General features: G+C 44.6%; 2 protein-coding genes across 10 annotated transcripts in view; one reads left to right on the top strand and one right to left on the bottom strand.

Annotated features, from left to right (window-relative positions):
* Window positions 1-6757, bottom strand: part of PKHD1 (PKHD1 ciliary IPT domain containing fibrocystin/polyductin) — a 250411-nt gene extending 243654 nt beyond the window's left edge. For 4 of the 9 annotated variants that reach the window (XR_009968457.1, XM_062638536.1, XM_062638535.1 and 1 more), the window contains exons 1-4: window positions 5702-5886; window positions 3732-3852; window positions 2569-2646; window positions 463-607 (exon numbers count right to left, since the gene is read on the bottom strand). Coding sequence is in view for 8 of the 9 variants with exons in the window: in XM_062638536.1 (XP_062494520.1) it covers window positions 463-607; window positions 2569-2646; window positions 3732-3783 (275 nt within the window). In the remaining variant the exon portion in view is untranslated. Of the gene's footprint in view, window positions 1-462; window positions 608-2568; window positions 2647-3731; window positions 3853-5701; window positions 5887-6632 lie in introns of those variants that run through there. The other 5 variants (XM_062638533.1, XM_062638532.1, XM_062638530.1 and 2 more) reach the window with 2 other exon arrangements.
* A 4543-nt stretch (window positions 6758-11300) lies between these two features.
* Window positions 11301-24532, top strand: part of LOC134174010 (interleukin-17F-like) — a 40803-nt gene continuing 27571 nt past the window's right edge. Inside the window, exon 1 of the mRNA XM_062638582.1 lies at window positions 11301-11381. Coding sequence (XP_062494566.1) covers window positions 11301-11381 — 81 coding nt within the window. The remainder of the gene's footprint in view (window positions 11382-24532) is intronic.

Consider the following 24532-nt stretch of genomic DNA (forward strand, 5'->3'; position numbering starts at 1 on the left):
AAGGTCACTTTTACAGCCTCTTGAGACACTCAATCTTCCAGTCAAAGAACCTTCTTTAAAGTTATGACAGGATAGAAAACAGACAGCTTAGATTGCCCACCTGAAACCATTTGTTTCCTGCCATACTCACAACTTCTCTGTATGATCTTGGACATGTCAGGGGCACCAAAAACTGGCAAAATTCCTGCCAAGACTTTCCTTGGCACTTCACAGCTAAGAATTAGATGTCTACAAACCATTGATGACCTGAGTGTAGCCTCTCCAAGAAGACTCAGTCTGACTCCCACACTAGGTTGCCTCGTGCTTCATTAAGTTGAAACAAGAATAAATGCAACACAGCTTGGAGGGCACCCACAAGAATTCTTTCAACTCCCAAACTGCCTGTACAGACACTGAAAGAAGATGAGGATCCTAGAAGACAAATGGTAAGGTCTCACCCCACACTAAGGTTGTGGATCATACCTTGTTCTGCATCTTATAGTGCATAAGTCAAAATGCAGAAGGGAGACATCACAGGGCAGCCTGGGCAGGTCTGGATTCACAAGGAACACCTGCAGATGGGATGCGCTGGTTGAAGAGACACATTCTAGCTGGTCAGATCTTGAGCCTAAACAATCAAAGACAATCAGAAGAGCTCTGTGAGGACAGGATTAATCACGTTTAGTTGCACAAGCATTTTTTTAATGTGCAACCTAACTTCTCTTTAAGGTCTCTGAACATTGCTCCTAATCTTTTTCTGTTTTAAATCACATTTGTGTAATTTCACATTGTTTTGGTTTAACCCCAGACAGCAACTAAGCCCCACACAGCTGCTCACGCACTCCCTACACTAGTGGGATGGAAGAGTGAGGGTAAAAGTGAGAAAATGCATGGGTTAAGAATAAAAACAAGTTAGTAATTAAAGAGAAATAATAATAAAAAATGTGTAAGGAAAAGAGAAAAAATAGAGAAGAAAATAAAACCCAAGACAGACAAGTGATGTGAATGAAAATAATTGCTTACCACCAACTGACCAAGGCACAGACAGTCCCCAAGCAGTGGCTCCACTTTGCCAACCTTCCCCACTGGTTTTATTTCTAAACTTGATGTCATATGCTATGGAATATCCCCCTTTTTGTCAGATGGATTACCTGTCCGAGCTATGCTTCCTCGCAAATTTTTGTGCACCTCCAACTTACTTGTTGGCAGGGTGGTGTGAGGAGCAGAAAAGGCCTTGGTGATGTATAAGCACTGTTCAGCAATAACTAAAGCATCTGTGTTTCAGCACAAATCCAAAACATGGCACCATACAAGCTACTGTGAAGAAATTTAACTCTATCCCAGCCAAAACCAGTACACACATAAACCCAAGTTCATCCCACAATGCAGCTGCATGGGGTTTTGCCTCTAATACAGTATTTGGTCTCTTTCACATGCATTCTACTGCAGAGATTGACAGATACTGGGAGTTGGAATTGCCTCAGCCATCTACACTGGAACATACACATGCCCACAGATACTTAAATCACCCACAAAACCAGTACCACTTGCCACAGTCTTTGCAGTTGCCAGTGCCTTGCATTGTTTTGCTGACAGGACCTGAAGCTGGCCTGTGTTGTATGGTGGATCTGCTTAACCTATTTCTTTAGAGTGAGTTATCCAAAGGATCAAGTACTTTGAATCTTCATAAAGTCAAGCTTTATGTGAACATAAGCTAGTAACTTTTGTAGCATAATCAAACAAAACTAGAAATGAAAAAGGCTTACAAATAACACTCCATCTACACACAATCTCCACTGGTGGTTCCCAGCCCACAGACTCACTTTCAGTAATTTCTCAACAGCAGATATTTCTCCATGGTCCCAGGAAAGTTCTTTCCCCTTCTCCCAAGGCCTAGCTCTCTACTCCCCCCACCAAAATAAGATAACTCTGCTTGAACTGCAAGACCCCAGCTATGACTATCTATGCCAGCCATACAGTGCTATGCTGTTGGGGAAACATCTCCCTTGAAGACCTGAGCTTCCTTTCTGCTCTCTATTTTATCATCTCTGTGAGAATTCACAATGTTCAAATAAGACTGATACCACTCATCATCATTATCAATGACCAAGTATCAGAACTTGAGCATACTGGACATACAGCTGGCTCAGAAGCCAACTCTTCCCAATGAATCAATATTCATCACTGCAGAAAATCAGACCTAGCTTTTACAGCTGGTTTGGGGCCTAAATAAATGTGGCATGTCAATTTCTGTGATTTTTACTTGGATCTCATGTTTATCATTAGTGTTTTTAAAGCTCCAGCATCACAGGACCTGCAAACAGAGATTTTCTTCAAAGAAAAGGGTAGCAGGGAAGAAATTTCTAGCTATATGTCTGCAAAAATAAGTAAAAATCTGACTTCAGTAGTTTAGAAAGAACTTAAAAACAAGAAAGCATCAGCAATAACACATGAAATAATAATTTCAAGCTGATTTCATTTTATGGGTGCCAGAGGATCTGTTTCTTAGGGTTTGTCACTCCAACCACAAATGGCAGAATTGAACCAATTCTCTGTTTGACCCTTGCTTCATAAGAGTTTAAAACTCACCATCCAGCGCAATAGTAATCCACGTTCCTCCAGCGACACTGCCCTCTTGGGGCTTAACGAGCAATCCCGTGGCTGTCACTGCGAAAACAACCCAGCTACATCAGGCTGAAGTGTAATACAAGCATCGTTCAAGACGAGACAGTGTTCAGCCAGCAGTCCTCCTGTGATCCCATCCTTCATCTCATTTCTGCTCAGTTATCCATATTCATCATATTGCTCATCCTTCTTTCCCCTCCCCCCCAGCTGTCTCCCCCATGTAATAGTCCTGCTTCCCTTCAGGGGGGTTTTGATGCCTTCAGGACTTGGTGAAGCAAGCTACAGTCTGAGCCTCCCATCCTCCTCAAGAATTAAAACAAAGATGGTAAGCCTCATGTTTATTTCTCCAAGAAACATGTTTGCTGACTTCCATACATTGTCCCAAACTTAGGACTGCCCACAAAACATATCCTCTCCTGACTCCAAAACAGACAGTCCAGCTCTTTCTAACCAAAGCCTTTATGAGCAAATAACAGGTCTGGAAAGGAAATCCTGCTTCATGAAATTAAATCACATGTGACTTCCTTATTCAACGCTTTTCCCAAAAACATCATATACTTAAGACAATTTAGGATCTATTTTGGGGACCCTCATCTTCCGAAACTAATAAAGACAAACCAGTGGCTGGTTTGTTGGGCTTTTTCCTATAGCAATGATCAGAATTTTCCAAAAGTCTTTTTACAAGAAAAATAAGTTTCCTGCTTAGCATTTCAGGAAATTTCCAGCTGCTTTGTCTGCATATGAATGCAATCTCACTGAAGACAGGTATTGATCACTGAAGCCAAATATTAGGGGTGCTTGCATCAACATGCAAACAGTGATATGACTATCATTAAGTGAATGAAAATCAACTTTCAAGGCATGAGATGAACCCATATAGAACAAGGAAAATTAAGAATGAATTAAGAATGAATCCAGAAATCCCCACTAGCTATGGAAATAATACTATGAAAGAACATTGATAAGGGTGGACAACATCCAGTATGCTTCAGTCAATACCTCGTAGTATTCAAAACCTTTAAAAGATGCTTCTCCGTGTCTCACAGTCTATATTCAGCTCAGTGGCACTGAATTTTTTAGTGCTGTATGTCCAGTGTGATTGGAGACAACACATCTCTATCACCCACCTGCAAAGAATATCAGCTCAGCACCCAGAAAAGATGATCTCCAAGGGCTCATCTTGAACTTTGGATGGGAATTTCAGAAGAGTCTGGCCTCGGGATCATGACTTGGAGCCTTAGGACCTCCCTGTAAAATTAAAACAAACCCCATCTGTATTTTCTTTGCACTCAAAGCCTGTGGGAGCAATGGTCTGTGCTATAGCAGACAACATGGACCACAATGTCAAATCACAAAGAAAATACTGATTTACCTCTTGCACAGTAAAAAGGATCAATATATGGCAAACCATATTGTTTTCCTGCACACCCAACAGATCTATACAGAACATATGCCCCTGCCAGCAATCCAATTTCCAGCCAAGCTCAGGATGAGCTTTCCTCCACTGAGGCCATGTCTTAGGAGACTGACTCTACACATTTGAATTGTTGAAAGCAGTTACAGAATTTAAAGCTGATGGTGCTAAACTCTCCTAGCTCTGTGCTACTTCATGCAAAAATTGTTGCATTTGTTACAGTAAACTTCATGATGCCATGGTCATTCTCCAGCTCCAAATCCAAACAACAGGACTTGACTATGTTATTAAGCTCTCTAGCCTTAAACAGCTAGCCCCAAACTGGGAATGGCCTATGATGGCTCCTCAGGTGTGCCTAGTTATTGTTTAGAACACTACAGGTAGACTTGATCACAACAGCTGCAAACTGTTCTAATAATCTAAGGAAATAAACTTTTGAGTCCTTGTAGGCTAGGATATGCCTGGTCTTGCTTGTTATCGTAGCCAGACATATCACACATTCCCTTTACAAAGTCCATTCCAGGAACTGTTTTAACATTTAAAAATATAGACCAACAATTTCTACTGCCTTCAACCTGGGTTTTACACTCATATGGAAAATAAATAAATAAATCACTGTATGAGGCACTGTATAATGGAAAAGGGAGCAAATGAATGGAGAATGGGAATAACTGCTCAGTATTGGGCAGCAAAGCATTTGGTGACGATAGAAAAGGACAAAACCCAAAATAAAGTCGTGTCCACATTTGTTGCACAACCCAGTAGAAGCAGGTGTGTAGAGCAAAACAACCCACACTGAAGACCCAACATTCACATGGCAAGCATTTAGGGGTATTGCACACGGCACTAGCTCTAGCCTAGTACCAAGGAGTGAACATCCATTAATGGTTGGAGTATTGTTCAGTGCATATCTTTGATTTCACCCAGGAGGATTGTCATCTATTCACTGAGACAGCTCTGTGGTGTGAAACATACCACCTTATCTGAAGATGACAAGACTTGCTTCAAAAGTGAACTCCTGGTCTAAAACAGATGCTAAAGTAAATACTGTACAGCTTCTAAAGCAACTCTCCCTCCCTTAGTAGTGGGAATTTTGCAAGATTAGAGTGAAATCAATGCATTCATAGCAGGTGTTAAAGAAACTAAATCTGCTGTTTGGTCTTCTAGGAAAGGCAAACCTTATAGCAAAGCTGCTATTGTTTCTCACATGCTTCCTCCCCAGCTGCTGTAACCATAAATATGGTTTTAAGATCATCCAAATACTATACATCATGGTCCTGAAATCTTACATAAAAAGCCTCCACAGAGCTTCTAGGCAAGAGCAGGGATGCACAGTGGAAGAAGTGTGGATTAGCACCCTAGAAAAGATACAACAGGAGAGTAACAGGGGTGAGTTGGACAGAAGCTTTACTTACTCCATAATTATGGCAAAAAACACTGTCCCCATGAAGCCAACTTATAAGCTTCATAGAACAGTTTGGGTTGGAAGGTCATCTAGTCCAACCCCAAGCTTCTGTTTCTTACTGTACCACAAGACCTACTGTAACCCTTCTCCCTATACTTCTTGCACATTTGAACATAACTGTAATTTTTAGGGGTCACATGGAGCCCTGATGCATGTGAAACTTGCATTTAAAAGCAGGTGCATAAAGGATCATTTAGGTTTACTTTTTCTGGTATTACCTTATTGAAGTTGATGTTCTTCCACTCCTTCAGAGGCTCCAATATCAGTATACCTGCTCCATCCCTTTGATGCCAGCTCTACCACAGCTTTCAGTCTAAGGTTGTGTTGGGCACTCAGTTAAATAAGCAACTGAGTCGTATTGTGCAGAAACCCACCAGACTAGTTTCTCAAAAGGCACAATACCTGCCACAGAGAGCTCAGAGCCCTCCATTGGGCACGTTTAATTATTAAACTAAGCTACTTGCTGCTATTAACTGTTTTGTTCCAAGTCTTTAATGACCCTAGAGAGAGTAACCTGGAATTGTTCTTTCATTGGTATATGACTAGCTTCTCCAAGAGGAAGACAACAAATCCATTTTATCCTCTTTTTCCATCACAACATGACAGAAAAACTGATGGAGTTGTTTCTTTCTCTGCTGATACCCAATCTGGGAATGGCTTTCATAGCCAGTGGATTTCAAGGTTTCCTTATATACTCTTAATCCAGTTTTTCCATGGCATTCCCAACAGTGCCTGCATTTGGCAGGAAGTCTGCCCAAAGGGTGTTCAGACCTCGTACTACGTCTCAAGTACCTACGTTCCTGGAGGTCATTATACAGTCAGCAGTAGAGAAGAGTGCAGTGAACTTAGTGTTATCATTCACCCCAAGAGAGCCATGTGCCTCCGCTGTCAGCACGAAAGACCCAACTCAGCCTACACTGGGTGCTGAATTACTGACCATCACCCTGACTGCCCCCTCTGAACTCATCTGTTTGAAGACCAGATATTTTTTGGTGGTGCCACCAAAAACATAATGGGTCATTGAGCCCCTGCGCTGGTATGGATGCCTTCATGGAAGTTTCCACTGGAATCCAGAGGAATTTTTCAGACACCACAGCATAACTACAGTTTAATCAATTACTATGCATCAGTATGTGTGTGTGCTCTTACCTCATCCCCAAAGGGAGGTGAAACAGGCTTGCTTATTCTTACTTAGCCTCAATTCAGAGACAAAGAGGCACAAACTCACAGGCAATCAACCTTCAGGGAAGTTCTGGAGCTTTGCCCAGCAGTGGAACCAGTTGTGTTTGGTTTATTCTTAGGCCAATGTCTCAACCCCAGTGTCTCAGCTGTATATAGCCAATGATTACAGGAACCCAATGGAAGTTAACCCTATCCTGCTCAGTAGTCTACACTGTTTACTTATTAGCTGGAACTACACTGGCAACATGGTCAGAAGAAAGAATACATTTGAAGGAATTCTCAAACAAAAAATTATTGCCAAAGCAGAAACAGTTAAAAGATGATGGGTTGAACAGAACAGACAGAGCCAGTACCTGGTAGTACCAGGGTCCACTGAGAGTCCCAAACAAAAGCATGGACCAGGTCCAGGGTCCCTCTAAGAAGTCCTTTCAAGAGCAAGATGGGGCAGGACTGAAAAGTCAGCTACAGCATGGACCAATGACCCAGATAGAAGACAGGACTAGACATGAAACTGAAGACCAGCATTCAGAAAGAGACTACAGGCCCAAAACTAAGGTTAAATATTGCTCCTGGCCTATAGGTAGGGTGTGGGTGGGGGTCCCAGGTGAGGCTGATTGAGGTTGTTAAAGCTTATGGCTGCTCTCAGGGCTCTGACATTTCTGCTCCCAACATCACTCAAGCTCTAAATCATAACGAGCAAAAAAATGAGTATTCATCTCTGTCATTCTGTACACAGTGTATGATCCATCCCTAAGGAAATGCTTTACATACAAAAAAACTCAACAAAATGTCTGATTTGCAGATACAAAGGAAGTGACTTGGACAATGGGTTTATTCTTCACACCAAGTCACAGATTAGGTAAGACACTCCATAAAGAACTGTCCCCCTGAACGAGTTGAAACATGAAAAGAAAGAAAGAAGTTGGTGAAGAACACTGACCTTAATAGGCTAAGTTGGACATCCAAGGCAAGGTTGAGTAACCTGGTCTAGTGGAAGGTGTCCCTGCCTGTGGCAGGGGTTGGGACCAGATGAGCTTTAAGGTCCCTTCCAACCCAAACCACTCTATGGTTCTATGAAACTATGAATAACCAGAAACACAACCCACAAATCGGGAAGGAATGGTCAAGTCACACAGGAGCCTTGTTATATGAAGTGTAAATACTCTTCTACTACAAGCTGGTGACCGTGTTTTGGTATAATTACCCACCAAAGAGGAAAGCAATAAAATTTGATGAATGAGTGAATGTTTGTATACGCTTGCAAGCAATCTTTTTCCTGCTGAAGGAAAGTTCTGCTGAAAAGCATCGCCCCAGGCCGTCTGTTTTTGTCTGCTTGCTCTTAATTATTTGGAGGTTTCAGATTTTAGGCGTGAGAGTGGAAATAACGTTATGGAGAGGCTCAGCTTTGGGCGTCTGAGTAGCGTTCCGTCATTGCAACCAGGCAGGACACATAGCAGGAGATGTGAGCGGTAGCATTTCGTCACTAGGTGGAAGTATGGAGCCGTTGAAGACCCGCCGACCACTTGAAACTGCAGAAGGGGAGGCGAGCTGTCCCGGTTCCCTCTGACACAGATCCAGAACCGATTTCTGTTAACCCTTTGTGCTTGAGGGAAGAGCCACCATCGAGCAGATAGAGCACAGGAGAAGTTGCGGGACCTTTCCGCAGCTCTTTCTCTCACTAACGCATAATTTGTGCAAACAGCTTCATCTTCTGTAAAAAGGATGTGGAACTGTTGGAGCAGGAAAAGAGGCCATTAAGATGCTCTGAGGGCTGGAGCACCCCTGCTCTGGAGACAGGCTGAGAGAGCGGGGCTTGTTCAGCCTGGAGAAGAGAAGGCTCCTTAAGGGGAGACCTTAGAGCAGCTTCCAGTGCATAAAGGGGCTGACAAGAAATATGAAGAGGGGCTTTTGACAAGGGCCTGTAGGGACAGGACAAGGGGGAATAGCTTTAACCTGGTGATAAGGTGAGATTTAGGAGATTTAAGGTGAGATGAGGGATAAGGTGAGATTTAGTAATATTATCCGCAGCTTCCATCCTCCCTCCCAGCCCTGCTGGGGGATTCACCACCCCATGTCAAGGGTACCAGGTTTTCCTGCTTGCTCTTTCCCAAAGTCAGACATCATCAGCAGGGAATGATGTGAGAACACTGCCTGCACCTACCCCTGTAAATAGAGCATGAAGCACCCCAGAGGAAAGAAGCCTAATGGACCAGCAGTATTATGTTTCTCTTGCACATGGCTGTTGATAAACAACTTCTCCTCCATTGCAAGGTGTGCCATACTGGACACGCAGTGAGGAAAAACAGCATGAACTGCTTGAAATTAGGGACTCATTCCAGTCATGGTTCCTGGAGAAAGATCCATGCTTTCCAGCTTGGCATTGTCCGACATGAGTGTCCTCTACCTATTACATTTGTCATCTCCCCAAGCAGCCTGTAACTCTTGTGTGCCTAAGAGGATATGGGTTATCCACTCACATCACATGCCTCTTGCCAAAATCGTATCAGGACTTCTGCAAATACTGAGGATCTAAAGCAAAGCTTCCAGGCTTGGAAAGTCTCTGAAGAAGGCTTCAGCACTGCTCACCGGGCAACCTGTGCCTCAAACTTTGCAGATACATCTCTGAGTGAAATAAAAGGATCAAGGTCTTGGACATTGCATCTGCATGGATCACAAATTGCATACATGGTCCTCGCTGTGGTTCTGACCCAGACCAGCTCACATTAGCTCAAACATTTCCCAGGCTGTCAGAAATCAGCATGGCCAGCACCTGGTCCCATTGGGCTGTGTGGATGTTGTGACTGAGTTTTTGAGAATGGTTTTGAGTTTAATAGCATGGGCTGCTTGGAGCACGAAAAGGGCCCTGCAGGGCTCTCTTGCTAGTAGACATATAGCCTGGAAGACTTTGCAGGCTAGTGTGTCCTGCAAGGGCAGCCCCTGCACTCTCCGTGCTACTCTGTGCAGAGCTCTTACAGCTGCTCTTTCTTTCTATTAATATTTCACTTCTGCGTATTGACACAAATTTCCTAGCAACCAAGGTCACAAGCGAAGGTGTTAAGAAGCTGGATTGATTAATAATAAATCCTGGGGTTTGATGTCTTTTTTCTTGAGAGGCTCATTAGACACCAGCAGGCAGGGTGCTGAGCTGGAATACCCAAAGGAACCTAGGGGATCTGGAAACCCCTCTTTGATTGCATTTCCCTCTTTGAACCCCAGCTTTCCTCATCCTGGCCCTCAGCATCCAGCTGATGACACTACCCACGGGAAGGTGATTTGAGACCAAGTGCAGTAATACTAAGCAGGGATCTGGCCTCTATCAGCCATGCTCAAAGTTGTTGCCTGGGGACCCGCAGGGGTTGGGTTTCTTTAGTTGTAATCAGGACCGCATGGTTTCCATAGACCAGGTGAACACCTGTCAGTGCTGTCAAGTCCCACCATGTAGGGTGGACTGAACCTACTGCCTCCCCACTTTCTACAGCCCTGAGCATCCTTCAAATGGGACCAGCATCTCAGCCTTAAATCTACGTCCTCACCAAGCCCCTGTACTCATTCCTAGGTTTGCCGGAACAGGCTGTGCTGCCCACTGTGTCCTTTACATCATGGTCCTGGCCACAGGAGTCTGGCTGATATAGAGTGGCTTGAGATTTTAGGTGCATCTTGTATTGTAAAATGCAAGTCCCATCTTTCCTTCTCAGTTTCAGTGTACTTAAGTCACAAAACACTTATGTCTGAAAGCTCACAGGTGGGGCAAGAACAGTCAGCCAGGGATGGGCAGAGAGATTTCAAAAATGGTGTCTAGTTTTGGCATAGTCAATTCCTTATTGAACACCTTAGCACAAAAATCAGAGTGTGAGAAAGCCAATACAGCTAATTCATGAACATTTCCCAAATCAGGACAAGAGCTCCTGGTAGGGCAGGAATGGCACTCGGATCTCCTTATCATTACTCTGGTGGTTTAGGCATCAGGCCATAACTTCTCCAGATGATCTGCTCCCTTGTCTGCCATGATTTACACAAGGTGGGGTGGTGAAGGTAGAGATCTTAACATGAATACTGCATGAGCTGATCTAGGGAAAGTAATAAGAATTTTACAAAAGGGGATTGAAAGTCAGCTGGAAAGCTGAAAAACAGAAAGTATCCTTTGTATTTATCAGGCAGTACCAATATCTTCACATTTCCCCTTATTCCTGCTCCCTAATACCAAAGTTCTTTTAGTGCTTTACACTAAATAAAAGCGTTTTGTTTTCTGAAAATCTTAATATTCACATTATTAACATTTTAGATTTAAAAACATTTTATTATCACTACTTCTACTTACATATGCAGCCTGTAACTGAGCTGCCTGACTTGCCAAATTCACTTTTCTCACTGATTTGCAACACGCTCCACCCTTTCCTTTAAGAGGAAAAATGTTGGTGCTTCCAGGAGCCTTTCTGAATGTCTTTACAGGGTCACTTTTCAGCATGATGAAACTCTGTGGAAGTTGTTACCATAGCTACTCTCACTGCATTTTAAACAGGCGATGAACTTCTTTAAATACTAAATTTATTGCCAGTGCAGCTGCTTTAATGACAGGTTTGAGGCTTCTTTGGTTTCAAGGTTGAGTGTGTTTCAGCTCGTCTCCCCTGTGGCCGCATGGGTCGCGGAGGGGATTCAAGTCACCCAGCTGCCTGCCTGCAGCAGATGCTGGAGCCTGTGGATGCACAAGGCAATGGGGTAAGGAGAAACCAGCATCTTGCAGGGGATTTGTCTGCTGCAGCTTTGGTCTTCTCACCGGCATATAGAGGATGCTCCCCTGGTCCTGTGGGATCTGTGAAGCACATGGAATGGCCTGGGAAAACAGAGGTTAAGGCTGGCTTCCAGACAGATCATGGCATAGGAGTCCTCCCCAGTAAAAACCAGCCAAAAGAGAAAAACTGCAACTTCAAATAAAGCACTAAACTGCCTGTACTTTGAGAAAACATCCTGGTTATTGAGATCTTTACAGAGATTTTCCTCTGCTGGGCTGCTCACAGACACCATCTCATTCACACTTCCCATCAAGCAAGGTTCAGTTTCAGTGTGATGGACCATCCCTCCTTCAATCTCTGTATTACAGGGCTTTTTTATCATGCTAACAATAGTATCCAAGAAAGGCTACAACTCTTTTGTGGTGGTGCTCTGTAACTACACAATACCAGAGTGTCTGGCCCACCAAAGCTTTCCATTTAAAGAGGGGCACAGAAACACAATCCCACATGACTGTGGGAAAAAGATGCCTGCTGCAGACTTTGCAGACTCTGTGATAACATTGCAAAAGAACTGCACAGGTTGGACCACAGACCACAGAGGCGGCATCACTGGTTGAAATCAAGAGGTGTTGCTTTGATGGAGTAACTCTCTCAGGGAAGTTCAGGCAGGCACTAGTGCAGACTGAAGCCATGGCATTTGCTTAAATAAGCAGCTGGTAGTGGATTGGGTTTCTGAATCAAACTGCAACCCAGCACCTACTGAGATTCATCCGTCATTAGTCTTTTATTCAGAAACCTGCTCTTGGCCTAGTCCCCAGTTCTCAGAGGAGTGATTCAGCCAAATACCAACCCCGCCTCTGTGTCCAGAAGTCTCTTTTCTTCTGCCTGTCCCTACCCTTGTGGCAAGGCAAATGGCCACTTGTTTCTCATTTTAATACAGATTTCCTTCTGTTCAATGAGTTTTCATTTTAGAGGCTGCCACTGCCCATCCCCTCCATCCCTGCTACCCATATCTAAGCAGGGGGAACAGGTGGGACAGCTGACCCTGGTGAATGAAAGGAGAGCATAGTTTTGCTCCCTTCACCCCTTTCTCACAGCCTGCCACTGCTGTCAGTGATCCCTGAGCCCCCGGGGGCTGGGGATTTGGCTGTATTAGTCACATGAAAGAAAAGTGCCTCCATCAGGCTGCTCCTGGGCTTTGCTTCACCTCCAGGCGAGGGGATGGCTTGCCACTGTATTCCTCAAGGCTGGAATCAAGTGACACTCATTTTGGGGTTTTTTATTTGCACAAATTGGCTTCTATGTAAGATGTGCCACAGGCCAGATTAAATAAATAAATAAATAGATGATAGATAGATAGATAGATAGATAGATAGATAGATAGATAGATAAAAAGAACAACTGACAATGATTCCAGTTATGCAGAGAAACATGCAAAGCCAGGCACTTGATAGAAAATAAAATCTTTTTCTGTCAACAGACCTTCAGAGTGGGATTTGGTCTCATTCATGCTGTGGGAAGCTCCACAGCCTGTCATCGCATGGTGGGCTCCATCAGAGCATTGAAGGTCTCTCTCAGTCCTAACTTTATTAACCTGATAGATTAATATCCATCGCGCACAACAAACTCCCAGGCATACTCATGTAAGATGGACTCATGTGAACATACTGGTTACTAAGCTGCATCTTGGGGATATTGTCCTCTTGGAAATAAAAGCCACAAACTCATGGATGTCGTTCAGATGAGCACCAAACCTATTCCACCACAAGAAAACAATGCAGGTACCTAAATAACCTTAACTCTGCTTCATATTGCCAATGTCAAAAAAGCAAGTCTCACAATAGGCTCGATCAACCTTGGTTTTTATGGACACACTGATTGCTTGCCTTAATACCAACAAGTAGGAGCAGTATTTCCACCACTCTCAGCTATCTCTGGTTGCTGGAAGTCACAGAACCCCCACATCAGCTCAACAGCAGCAGTTACACTATAAGCAAACAGTTTTACACTCCATCCAGCAAGAGAAAAGCCTTTTCCTCAAGTATTTCAGGTGCTTGCGCACACAAAAAGTTCTGCTTATGTATTACCATAGCCAGTCCCATAACCATCTTTAAGCAGAAATATAGGTTCCTGAAAGCAGAGAGAAGGATTTAGTCCCACGAGGCTGGGACAATAACAAGCGTATGTGGATGACACACTAAAGTTAAAAAACACTTGACTGTTGGCAAACTATCTTGACCATTGACAACTGCAAGACAAATGTGGTAACTGCACATTGCTTTTTCTCTTTAGTTAAGGTGTCAGTGATGTTTCAGGGTTCAGTTCAGACCCCTGATGGGTTGGTCACACCTATTATTATTACTGCTTTGAATCTTAATTTGCTTTTCGTACTCACAACAACTTATTTCATATTTCCATCCAGTTTTCACCTTATGCTCATAGAGTCTTCATAAACTGCCTGAATCCAACAAGAAACCATTTTCTACCAGGTCTTAAAAACCCCCTTCTATTAAACAACAACAAGATTTATTTCCCCAGCTTTTCAGTGCAACCAGAGATCTGAATAAGTGGTTATTCACAGAGCTCTAATCAAGATATCCTTGTGCCTGCTGCTGCACAGACGCATTGACCCAACCACGAAACAAAAAAATAGAAAGAGAAGGACAAAAGCATGCAAGTGGAATGAAAAAGACTTGATCACAGACTGCTCACTTAAACACATGTGTTAATGTTTTAATTTAGAAGGTGTGCATGGGTTAAAATGCAAACTGAATTTCAATTCAATCCCCAAAAGCAAGACGATGCCCTTGTTTTAGGGAGGGGGGTCATTCAGGCCAGTCAGACGTGTTTCATACAGCATTTTCCAGCGCAGTTGTGCACATACAGGGGGACGGGCCATTAATAAGTGTCAGTGTTCCTGCTCTCAGCCCTTTACCCACCTGTTCCTCTTATAGCCCAGACGTGTCCACCCCTGACCCCAGTGCGGGACCGAAGCACTTGCGAGGCTGTACCACCACCCCTTGCTCCCTTGCTCCCCATGGCAGCTGTGTAAACCTCCAGGGCAACAGCTGGGGACCAGGCATGATGCTGGGTGTAAGTACAGAAAAGGGCATCAGTGAGGGCTCCAAATCACCACCCTGATGGTGGGGACTCTGTTTAAGTTGCACAAAGTTTGGCTCTGCCCCCCTTTGAATCCAGTGCCCATAAATACAGCTCAATTAGCTCTCAGGTGGAGTTCTTGCCATAACGTGGTAATTTGGTAATCAGCTTCCCTTAGGGACCCCAGGCTGGGGTTTGGGTTAGGGATCTGCTCACCGGTGGTGCAGGCAGAAAGGGCTTCCAAGGAACCCCGGCCACTTGTTTGTAGCCGCAAGGATGGAGAGGGGAGAAAAGGATGAGATAAACTCTTCTCCTGAGTGCTGGATGAAGCCCTGAAATTACCTGGAAATTGCAGTAAGGATTTTTCCATCTTATGGCAGTCAGGGGCAGTAAATTCCACATCTTGAGTTCAGGAAGACAAAGATGCACAGGCTGATGCATGCCATGGGTGTGCCTGCTTGTCTGCAGGCTATTTTCCAAAAGCCTGACATGGAATTGGGCCTCGATGAGATCCTCCTTAATCTGCTTAATTGTAGAAACACCAATGGGATAAGATCAAAACACTATCCTAAGGCATCACTTATTCCTATCCTGTCTAATTACATGCCAGTACTCAACAACGCTTCTCCAGAACCCTTTTTCCTGTCTTGAAGGCAGATGGAGCTGTCCCACATGGGAAGATAACCCTGTACAAAGGAAAGGTGGCAGGAATCCACAGTTCCTATTCTAATGCCAATAAATAAAGATACTCACAAGATGTCCAACTAGGCAGGTCAGTGGGACAGTGGTTTTCTGGCTTGGCAATAGCTAGAAAAAGCAGTCCTGCTGCTGCAATGAGTCCATGGCCTTGCATCAAGGCATCTTCCTTGGTGCTCCTGACCTTCATCAGGTAAGAGGAGCAAAGAAATGAAGACCATGGCCTTCCCAGCAGTCTTACGTGACCAACCTTTACTACTGAATGGCCTCTCCCATCTTCCTAGCTTTCAGAAAGTATCTGAAGAGCTAAAGAGGCAGCTCCATAACTGAGACTGAATGTCCTAAAGGTGGATCTACCTGGAGCCCAGGTTCATTTGCCAGCTTTATCCTAGACTTACAGAGGACCCTGGGTAATTCGTTCGAGGTCTTCAGGTCTTCACTTAAGGTCTTCTTATCTATCAGTAAGGAAAACAGCAGGAATAAGATGACATCTCTGATCCTCAGACAATAAGTTTGTGAAGAGAAGGAATGTCTCATTAGCCATTTTCCTCTCAATAGTCCAACACCAAAAGCAGATAACATCCTCACTCTGTTCTACATCATCATCATCATCATTATTATTATTATCTGGTTCCTTCACCCCATCAGTGCTCACAGCTGGACAACACTATACTGTTTGCATAACTCATTGCCATCTTCATATATATGAACCTTGATTTCACAGGAACTATATGGTCCAAAAGGCATCATAATGGGATATCAGCCTGATGAAGCAAGGAATAAGAATTCAGATCCATTAGACTGGGGAAATCCTTAATGCAGGAAACAAGGAGCACTTGATACATGAGTTACTGGAATTTCTGGGAGGAGTTGGGGACTTCTGTAGTCTTTGCTCTGTTCAAACCCACTGAGTGGAGCTCTACTCAGATGCTTTCTAACTAAACATGTTACCAAGCAAAACTCAACAACAGCCAGTTCAGAAAACATCAAGGTTCGGGAGGCTTTGTTAGGAGATTTGTTGAATATTTGGTGAAAACCAGGCTACTTCTTGGCCTTTTTCTTGAGATGATTGTCTTCTCCCACACTTGCTGACAGTAATGGTGCAACGGACTGATGGAGGTGAAGCTCAGGTTGCTGGAATTGAATGATATCTGCAGTCACTGTATCAGGCCAACTCTGAAGAAGTCAGCAACCTGATCTTCCCATCAACTAACCCAGAAAGTACACTCAAAACCAAGCAGAGGCTCTAAGACTGGGTGTCTCCCAAGGGGAGAGGACTTAACTTCTGCATCCAGGCCATAAGCATTCCATGTTCAAACAGCCTTTTTCATTCTGGAATCTATGCCAACTTTCCACCTCCTTTCCCCATCACCTACTCCCACAGGCAGCGTGCAGGCATGCTCCCCCACCCAAACCCTCTCCTGCTCAGTCAGCTGTCACGGGCCCTGCATTCCTGCAGGACTCCCGGAATTGGCAGCTCTGGACACATGCTCTTTTCCACCCCCACAAATATGCAAGCAGGTGTGAGGCACCACAACTTTCCTTGTTCCTAGCCACTTCCACCCAGGCAGCATGAATGAAGGCACAGCCAGAAGGGCAGATGATCTGTTCCCCTCCATCCTCTTTGCATCCCTCCAGGGAATGTACATAAGCAAAAATCAATCTCTTCACCATCACTGAAGCACCAAGAAAAGACAAATCCTATGTGTCTGAATATATAATTCCTCTCTACCTCACTCTAACAGGAACTTCACATCAATGGTGAAAATGAGGGAAGTCCATGGCTCTTGGTGCATGACAGCATGCAGTTAGAAGGGAGTATCTGGAGCATGTGTGCTACCTAGGTCAATAAAGCTACTGAATACTGTGCAAAATGAATGGCACCTGTGTTGTTCTCACATCAAAAGGACCCTCAGTGAAGGGATTTAAAAAAAAAAACAAAACAAACCAAAAAACCCCACAACAGTTGCTGTTGAAGACCAAGAGAAAAAAATATCCAAGTTTTGCACTAGTCACTAAGAAGCAACCTCTGCTCATTGCTTTCATCCAACCAGGCAAGCTATAAGGTGATGCTAGGTACTACAAAGTTACAAAGGCAAAGAAAATAAAGTGGCAACGCAAGATTACCCTATTGACATCAGCCAGGAATACCAGAACTACCACAATAAAATGCCAGGAGATCCAGGTTTTAGATGTCCGTCATCAGTTCAGAGAGGATCAGGCTGAGCCCCCTCCCCAGTGCTCTCATCCAGCCTCTGGCAGTAGGGATGCTGTCACATCCTGTGCAGAAGAAACCCAGGTGTGACTCTGCTCAGTTTATCAGATCAAGCACAGCACATCAGAGAACATTTTCACTCAGGGTCTAAGCATCTGTTCGCTTACCTGCCCCAGCAGAAGCTGACACCACTACAAATTTTTATCTCATGTAGCCTGTACTTGCCTTCCCATGTACTTGCATGCACTTGTAGCATATACTTGCCTCCTCTGTCTGAACACACTTGTGAAAAGGTCCAATATTTATAAACCCTTTCACTGACCAGATTTGCGCTGCCAACCACCTATTATTGAATAAATGTCCTACACTGGGAAGAGAACTCGAGAGAAGAGGTTTTTGGCCATTAAAGAAACGATTAGGTGCAATACCCATATAGCTTTTGGAAATTATTTTTCATTAAAGATACAATATGCTTTTCTATACCGACAGTTCACTTTTCTCATTTCTATTGAGATGGGTCATCTTACACAGAAATTATTCTCTTCTTGGTTAATGTTAAGTGGATCATCTGCTACAACAAGAACAATTGCCTGGCAAGTTTACATTTATACATCATATCAATTATTTAATGAATGATAATCAGCACAGAGCACTGTAGACGTCTGATTGTATCTACACTCCGATGATTCTTTTATGCATTGAATAAAAATAAAATAAAAATTAAGTGAATTGGGGCAGTTCATGTCCTATAGGTTATTACCTATTATACAAAAAAAGCCCTTAAGCTTCAGCACATTCAACTTTTTCCTTCCAAACAAGTGGGATTTTAATAAAAAAAAATAAAATAAAAGAAGACCAGCCATTTTGTACTGAAAGATTCAGCTCACAAGCATATGCAATGGACCAAGGTGGTGGGTTTATAGGAACAAACATCTTTTTTTCCATACCTTATAGGAAATTCAGGCCACCACTCATGACTGCATGAGACCATGTGGAGTCCCTGAGCTAAACTTCTGCTCTTGGCATTGCTGTAAGGTGTATCAGTAGCTCTAAACTGAAAACAACCAGGTTTTGCAGCTTCCATGTGGCCACAAAAGAAGTCACAAGCTCAGCTTGTACCCAGCTGCCATCCCCACACTGCCTGCGAGCATCAATATGCACCAGTGACACCAAACACAACTCAGTTTCAGCTTGTTGCCAGGCATCTGCCCAGGGTGCTATAGGACAGAAGCAGCCCCCCAGCAACTAAAACTTTTGCAGCTGGATAAGATGGGGCATGAGGATCTCCTCTTCCTGTTATGTCCTTCACCCTTCAACCCCATATTGCTGCCATGCTCAAGATGCATTGTTGCTCCTTTTCCTTCCTTTCCATGGCGACCTTGCACCCATGATCCCATCAAGCTGATTCAGCCACAAGTTTAGGAGAGAGGGAGAGAGAGTGATGCTGTCTCCAGCACCCCAATGAGATCATCATGCTCTTCCAGCTGTGCTGCCTAGGAGCAAGTTGTCTATGTTGTAACACTAACTCACACAGCTGTTTCAAACTGTTGAATGAAAGGATCATAGAAACACAGACTGCTTCGGGTTGGAAGGGACCTTAAAGCTCATCCAGCTCCAACCCCCTGCCACAGGCAGGGACACCTTCCACTAGACCAGGTTGCTCTGAGCCCCATCCAACCTGGCCTTGAACACTGCCAGGGATGGGGCAGCCACAGCTTCTCTGGGCACTCTGTGCCGGGGCCTCAGCACCCTCACAGGGAAGAACTTCTGCCTAAAACCTCCTCAGTCTCCCCTCTGTCAGGTTAAAGCCATTCCCCTTGTCCTGTCCCTACAGGCCCTTGTCAAAAGCCCCTCTCCAGGTTTCTTGTAGCCCCTTTATGCACTGGAAGCTGCTCTAAGGTCTCCCCTTAAGGAGCCTTCTGAGGCAGTTCTGAGCCCAGCTCTCTCAGCCTGGCTCCAGAGCAGGGGTGCTCCAGCCCTCAGAGCATCTTCACGGCCTCCTCTGAACTCACTCCAACCCCTCCACTTCCCTCTTGCTCTGCTGCCCCAGAGCTGGACTCAGAGCTGCAGGGGGGTCTCACCAGAGTGGAGCAGAGGGGACAATCCCCTCTCTTGACCTTCTGGTCACACTGCTGGTGATGCAGCTCAGGATGCCAAGCGCAAGTGAAAGCCAACACTGGGGGCTATGCTGCAAAGATGAGGTGCTCAGATTTGTTCTCCCGTTTCTTCTGCCCTGCTTGACCACAGACAGCTTTTGCAGCACTCCGAGGCAGAGGGTGATTTGCACAAGCACGGCACCCTCTCCACTCTGGCTCACACAGCGGAGGGCACCCACCTGTTCTGCAAAGCACGCCAGCTTTGAAGGGTGTTCTGGAGGGGTCACACTGCACCCTTCCAGGCTTGAACTCTGCTTCAAAGGAGGAAATGCGCATAGGAAAGCACCCTGAGCACCATCCACGTGGTATCATTGTCCCTGCCCATGGCGGGGGAGTTGGAACTTGATGATCTTAAGGTCCTTTCCAACCCTAACTATCCTATGAGTCTATGATTCTTCATGGGTAAGCAACACCTGGGACACATTGCATTGAACGACAGGAGTTTTGGGGGTTTAGGTAATTTGTTTGTATTGCTTGGGTGGAAGAAGAAATACTCCTTCCCAAACTATTACCTTCAACAAAGGGACCAAATAGGCACTTCTTCCCTACTACCCCAAATGTTCTGAGCACTAGAAAAATGTTTAAAGACAAAAATACCCTTTTCAAGTTGCACAGTTATCTGTAACTGTGAATTCCATCAAAAAAAAAAAAAAACAGGTTACATCGTTTTTTAAAATTAATATTGCTGTTGACATGGAGCAAGGGGCCTGGGTTGTACCAGATATGACAGGACCAGTACAAGGCATCTCCCTAAGTGACTTATATCAGGTTTACAGTTTTTTCCCATTTTTTTTTTCTTTCTTTCTTACATGGGAACCTGGAAGCATCCTCAATTTCCTCAGTTAAAGACACAACATGAAAAGTAAACCAGTCACTCTGTTTCTTACCAGACTTCACAAGACCCAAACCAAATTACGCTTTATAAGTATATACTATTTTCCCCTCATATTCTGCCAAAACAGCTATGTTTACTGTCATTTTCTTCTGTAGGGAAAAATGCTTTTGAATTGCACTCAGTTTTTTTAGCAGGGAAACTTCTCCATGTTAAAAGCAGAGTGCCGATATAACCCTGCAGTCACTTCCAGAGGTTTGAGCACTCACCTAGGATAAAGGAAAGAGTAAGATGAGGACAAAAACCAGGAAGCAGGCCCTGTGGTGAAAGACAGCCTGTAACAAGACTACCCTAAAGTAAATGAATCAGGACCAGTCAATGCTGCTGGGTGCAGGAACTTGATCATCCATACTGCGGCAACATGCCTAGCAGGGTTTTGGCTGAGACAAACTCAGCCTACTCTCTCCTGTCATTTTCCAAGCACAGGTCAGGAGTTTGCATAGGGTAACATACATCCTGACAGGCAGTGAGATGCAGCAACTTTGTTTTGGAGCTTAAAAAGCTTTGATAATACCAGTGTGGGCCCTTTGGCATAAAGGCTATGGAACTGTGCCAATTATATTAATTTGCTAGTTAAGGAACAGAGTAAAGGGAACGATTTCTTAAGTACTTGTTATGCCATAAACTCCTTCCAAGAACTTGATCATGTCATCCTGTGCCTCACTTTCCCAACCATAAACGACATTTTGATAGCACTGCCCTCTACCAGAGTGGAGTGAGGACCTGAGACACACTCTGAAACACCCTATTAATATTATCTTCAGGACAAGAGACTGGTCAAAATCTCTCTGTAAACACCCACCCATACAAATGGACTCATTTACAGTCTCCCAGGGATGCTATTTTTTGAAGACCTCTGATGGAGAAGAGAAGAAAATACAATTATGGCTAATGGGTATTTCTAAAGAGACCAGGTTGGGGAGGACCTGGGTTATGGTTTGTATTCCTGGCTGTAGCAGTGTAACCTGTGGAGCTGGTTGGGCTCAGCCCATTGTCTAACCCTATGCTTGCAAAAGCCCACCTCATCTTGCCCCACCACCTCTGCTAACCAAATAGCCCCATCAGGATTTCAGACCAGATCCAGCTCCCTGCTCCTCCCTGGAGCAGCCATCTGGCTATCTAAATATTAAACTGATGTACCTGCAAGAAATGCCTCTATTCTCCAGAACTTTAGATGGGGAATTTTTGATGGGACCAAGCTACAGCGTCAGAAAAAGGGATAAAATGAAGAAGTGCCCTTCCAGCATGGGACAGCTGAAGCAGTGCCACACAACATGCTGCTGTCAGCAGGGTGATTGAGGTGGACAGGAGGGACGGGAATGGCCGCAGGCTGTAAAGGACACAGGCAGGTGGGAGGACGGGGTGATGGGGTGGGCTGGCTTGAAGGGTAGGAGATACAAAAGGGACTGTGACAGCCTGCCAGGGCAGGGACCACGCAGGGAGGGCAGGAAAGCATCTTAGGGCAGAGCAAGGCAGGGAGGGAAGGTGCATGTGAAGAGACAACAGGCAACCCAATGCCAGGGTGGCAGAAGGCTTTTCTGCCCTCAGTGGGGTGAGGCAGGCATACTGGAGGAAAGAATTTAGCCATAGACCTAGCAAGAGAGTTGAGAGGACACTGATACAAGGTGAGGGAAATGAGCCCAGATAGTAGAAAGCTGAGTAAGGGGCATGGGGGTTAACATGGTTGTCACTAGGGAGAAGGAAAAACCAGAGAGAGTAGTATAGAGGAGAGTGGGAGAGGGAGAAATGCCCACTTAACCCTGCACACTTGCACACACAGAGAGGGGCCAGTAATATAAGATTCTTGAAGTGCTTTTTACCCTCAGCCTTTGCTAAGAGACTCTTCGGCACCCCCAGGCTGCTTGCTGGACAGCATTTCCAATCACACCAGCTCCTGCTTCCTTGGGGAAACCTTGAAGGGGAGGAAAACACCCCTCAGTGAAGATGCCAGCCTAAATGACAACCCTGGGGTGTTATGAAGCAACAAAAGACCCAAGAGATGAGGATGAAGAGACCAACTGCTTCTTTGCTGAAGGTAATGTCTGAGATTTACTCTTTTTTTAATGCAATACCTCCTGCAGTGTGGGAATTGCTGATAATTATGGCCAAGCCTAGAGAGCACAGGCAAAAGCATCCAGAGTGACATAACAGAAAGCATCATAAGGGAACATAAGGAACTCTGAGCAGGGCAAAAGATTCTGAGGATGGAAAAGGGAAGGGTGGTGAGGTGATGTCCTCATGGTCCAAACAGTATCCCAGACTGGCTACCAATTTCCCAGGGACCAGACCACACTCCCATGGCTTTGACTTTGATGCATCCCTTCAAAAAAGCATGTGTTCAGGCTCATAGCTATTGACAGACAAAACCAAGGGGCAAATATGATTTTCTGGAACATCTTCAAAAAACAAGGATTTGGTCCACACGGGTGGAAGAGTTGGTGTTCAATGCCCTGTTGGCCAGCTCTCCTAGCTCACAAGGCAAACCCTCAGTGACCCAGAGGAAACAGGGACTGTTGAGGAGGGACTGTAGGATCTTAGATAGTCAGCATAGGATGGAGGGCCAGTGTCATTGCCTGGGAAGCTCTGCAATCTCAGATGGCTCCTAAGAAATCTTGACTGCAAAGAGTACCCAGGTGTGAATAACTCCTTCCATGGGAAGAAGTAACATTCTGGTTTTAATTCTTACCTTTAAACAAGTGGTCACCAGCAATTTTCCCTGTCCACCAAAGTCAGCTGTTAGATTCCGTCTTCTCCATGCTGTTTTTGATATATTTATCATTCAAAAATCCTTATTAGACAATTAAATGCTTCCTCCATTTCACATATGGAAAGCAAGGGTACAGACACTCATAAACACAAATTTGTCCTCATTACGCTTATACTTTTCAGTAAGGAGTCTAAGTGAAGAGCACAGTCAACCCTGGCTCTTTCTGGAGTAAACAGAGAGTGATGGCCCCTTCTTGACATGCTCCTGTGCCCTGGTGGCTGTTCCTTGTATTTCCAACCTGTTAGCAATATTGGTTATTTTAATTGGGAATGCATGACTGAAGCTGTAAGGAGGCCAGGATGAATTTACCCTCCTCCTGCCTCACTGCATCCATCCAGCTCCCTGCACTTGGACCACATGTCAAGGAACCAACCAAAAAAGCAACTGGAAGAAAAAGGCACTCTCCTCTTCCCCAGGGCTGTGCCCTTCTGGACCCACCCACTCCTGGACCGCACCATGGGAAAGCTCCAGGCTGGGGTTCATGATATCAGGTGATCCAAAAATCCCCAGTTAAATAGTATTAGCTGCAGAAGGAATTAAAGAGAGATTCTCCACCTTTTCAGGACAGTGGCAAAAATCCTACCAGCTTCTTAAGGGACAGTTATTCTAAATTACCTATTGTCTAACTTCGCTTGCACTCAAGATACAGGAAAAGTAAAGCTAAGGGACAAGTGAGGCCATGCTGAACCTGTACAGACACTTGCTGGTCATACAACTGACTCTTTGTCCCAGGCAAGGTATTTCACCTCCATGCCTCAGTGTCCCCACCCATAATCTGGGAATACTGGTTAGCAGGCTTTGCTCAAGGGCAGTTATTTTGCTCTGGTGCAAAGGATCAGACTGGATAAATATAACAGGATGTAACTAAACCACAGCCAAGATGTCAGTTTAAAAGCACCATATATTAGACCAGATAAAGCATAAAATATAACTTAAGGAGCCATAATGTGAACACCTTTTTATACTGAATTGAAAGTGGGAGAAAATCAAGCAAGTAGGCTAACAGGATGGACAGACACATTGCCAGGACTGCTGGTGAGTCTGAGACTGCTTTTCCAGATAATCTTGGGCAACTCATTTATTTTCTCCAGCTTTGTACTCTGTTTAGTGCCTCCCTTTCACAAGACATTAAATATTGGCACTAGAACTGGATGTTTCAGAGGTGCTTATTGAGGCCATATTCCCACTGACTGCAGGCAGAGAGCCCATTACCATAGTTTACCGAGCCAACTCAATAAACTCTGAGACACTCATGAAATCCAGGCATACAAAGCACCTCCAAACCCCAAGTGCCTAAATATAGTCTTCTGGC

This window comes from Pezoporus occidentalis, unplaced genomic scaffold, assembly GCF_034315485.1.
Source record: "Pezoporus occidentalis ecotype Australia unplaced genomic scaffold, CSIRO_AGI_Poc_V1 ctg57, whole genome shotgun sequence".
In the NCBI taxonomy this organism is placed as follows: domain Eukaryota; kingdom Metazoa; phylum Chordata; class Aves; order Psittaciformes; family Psittacidae; genus Pezoporus; species Pezoporus occidentalis.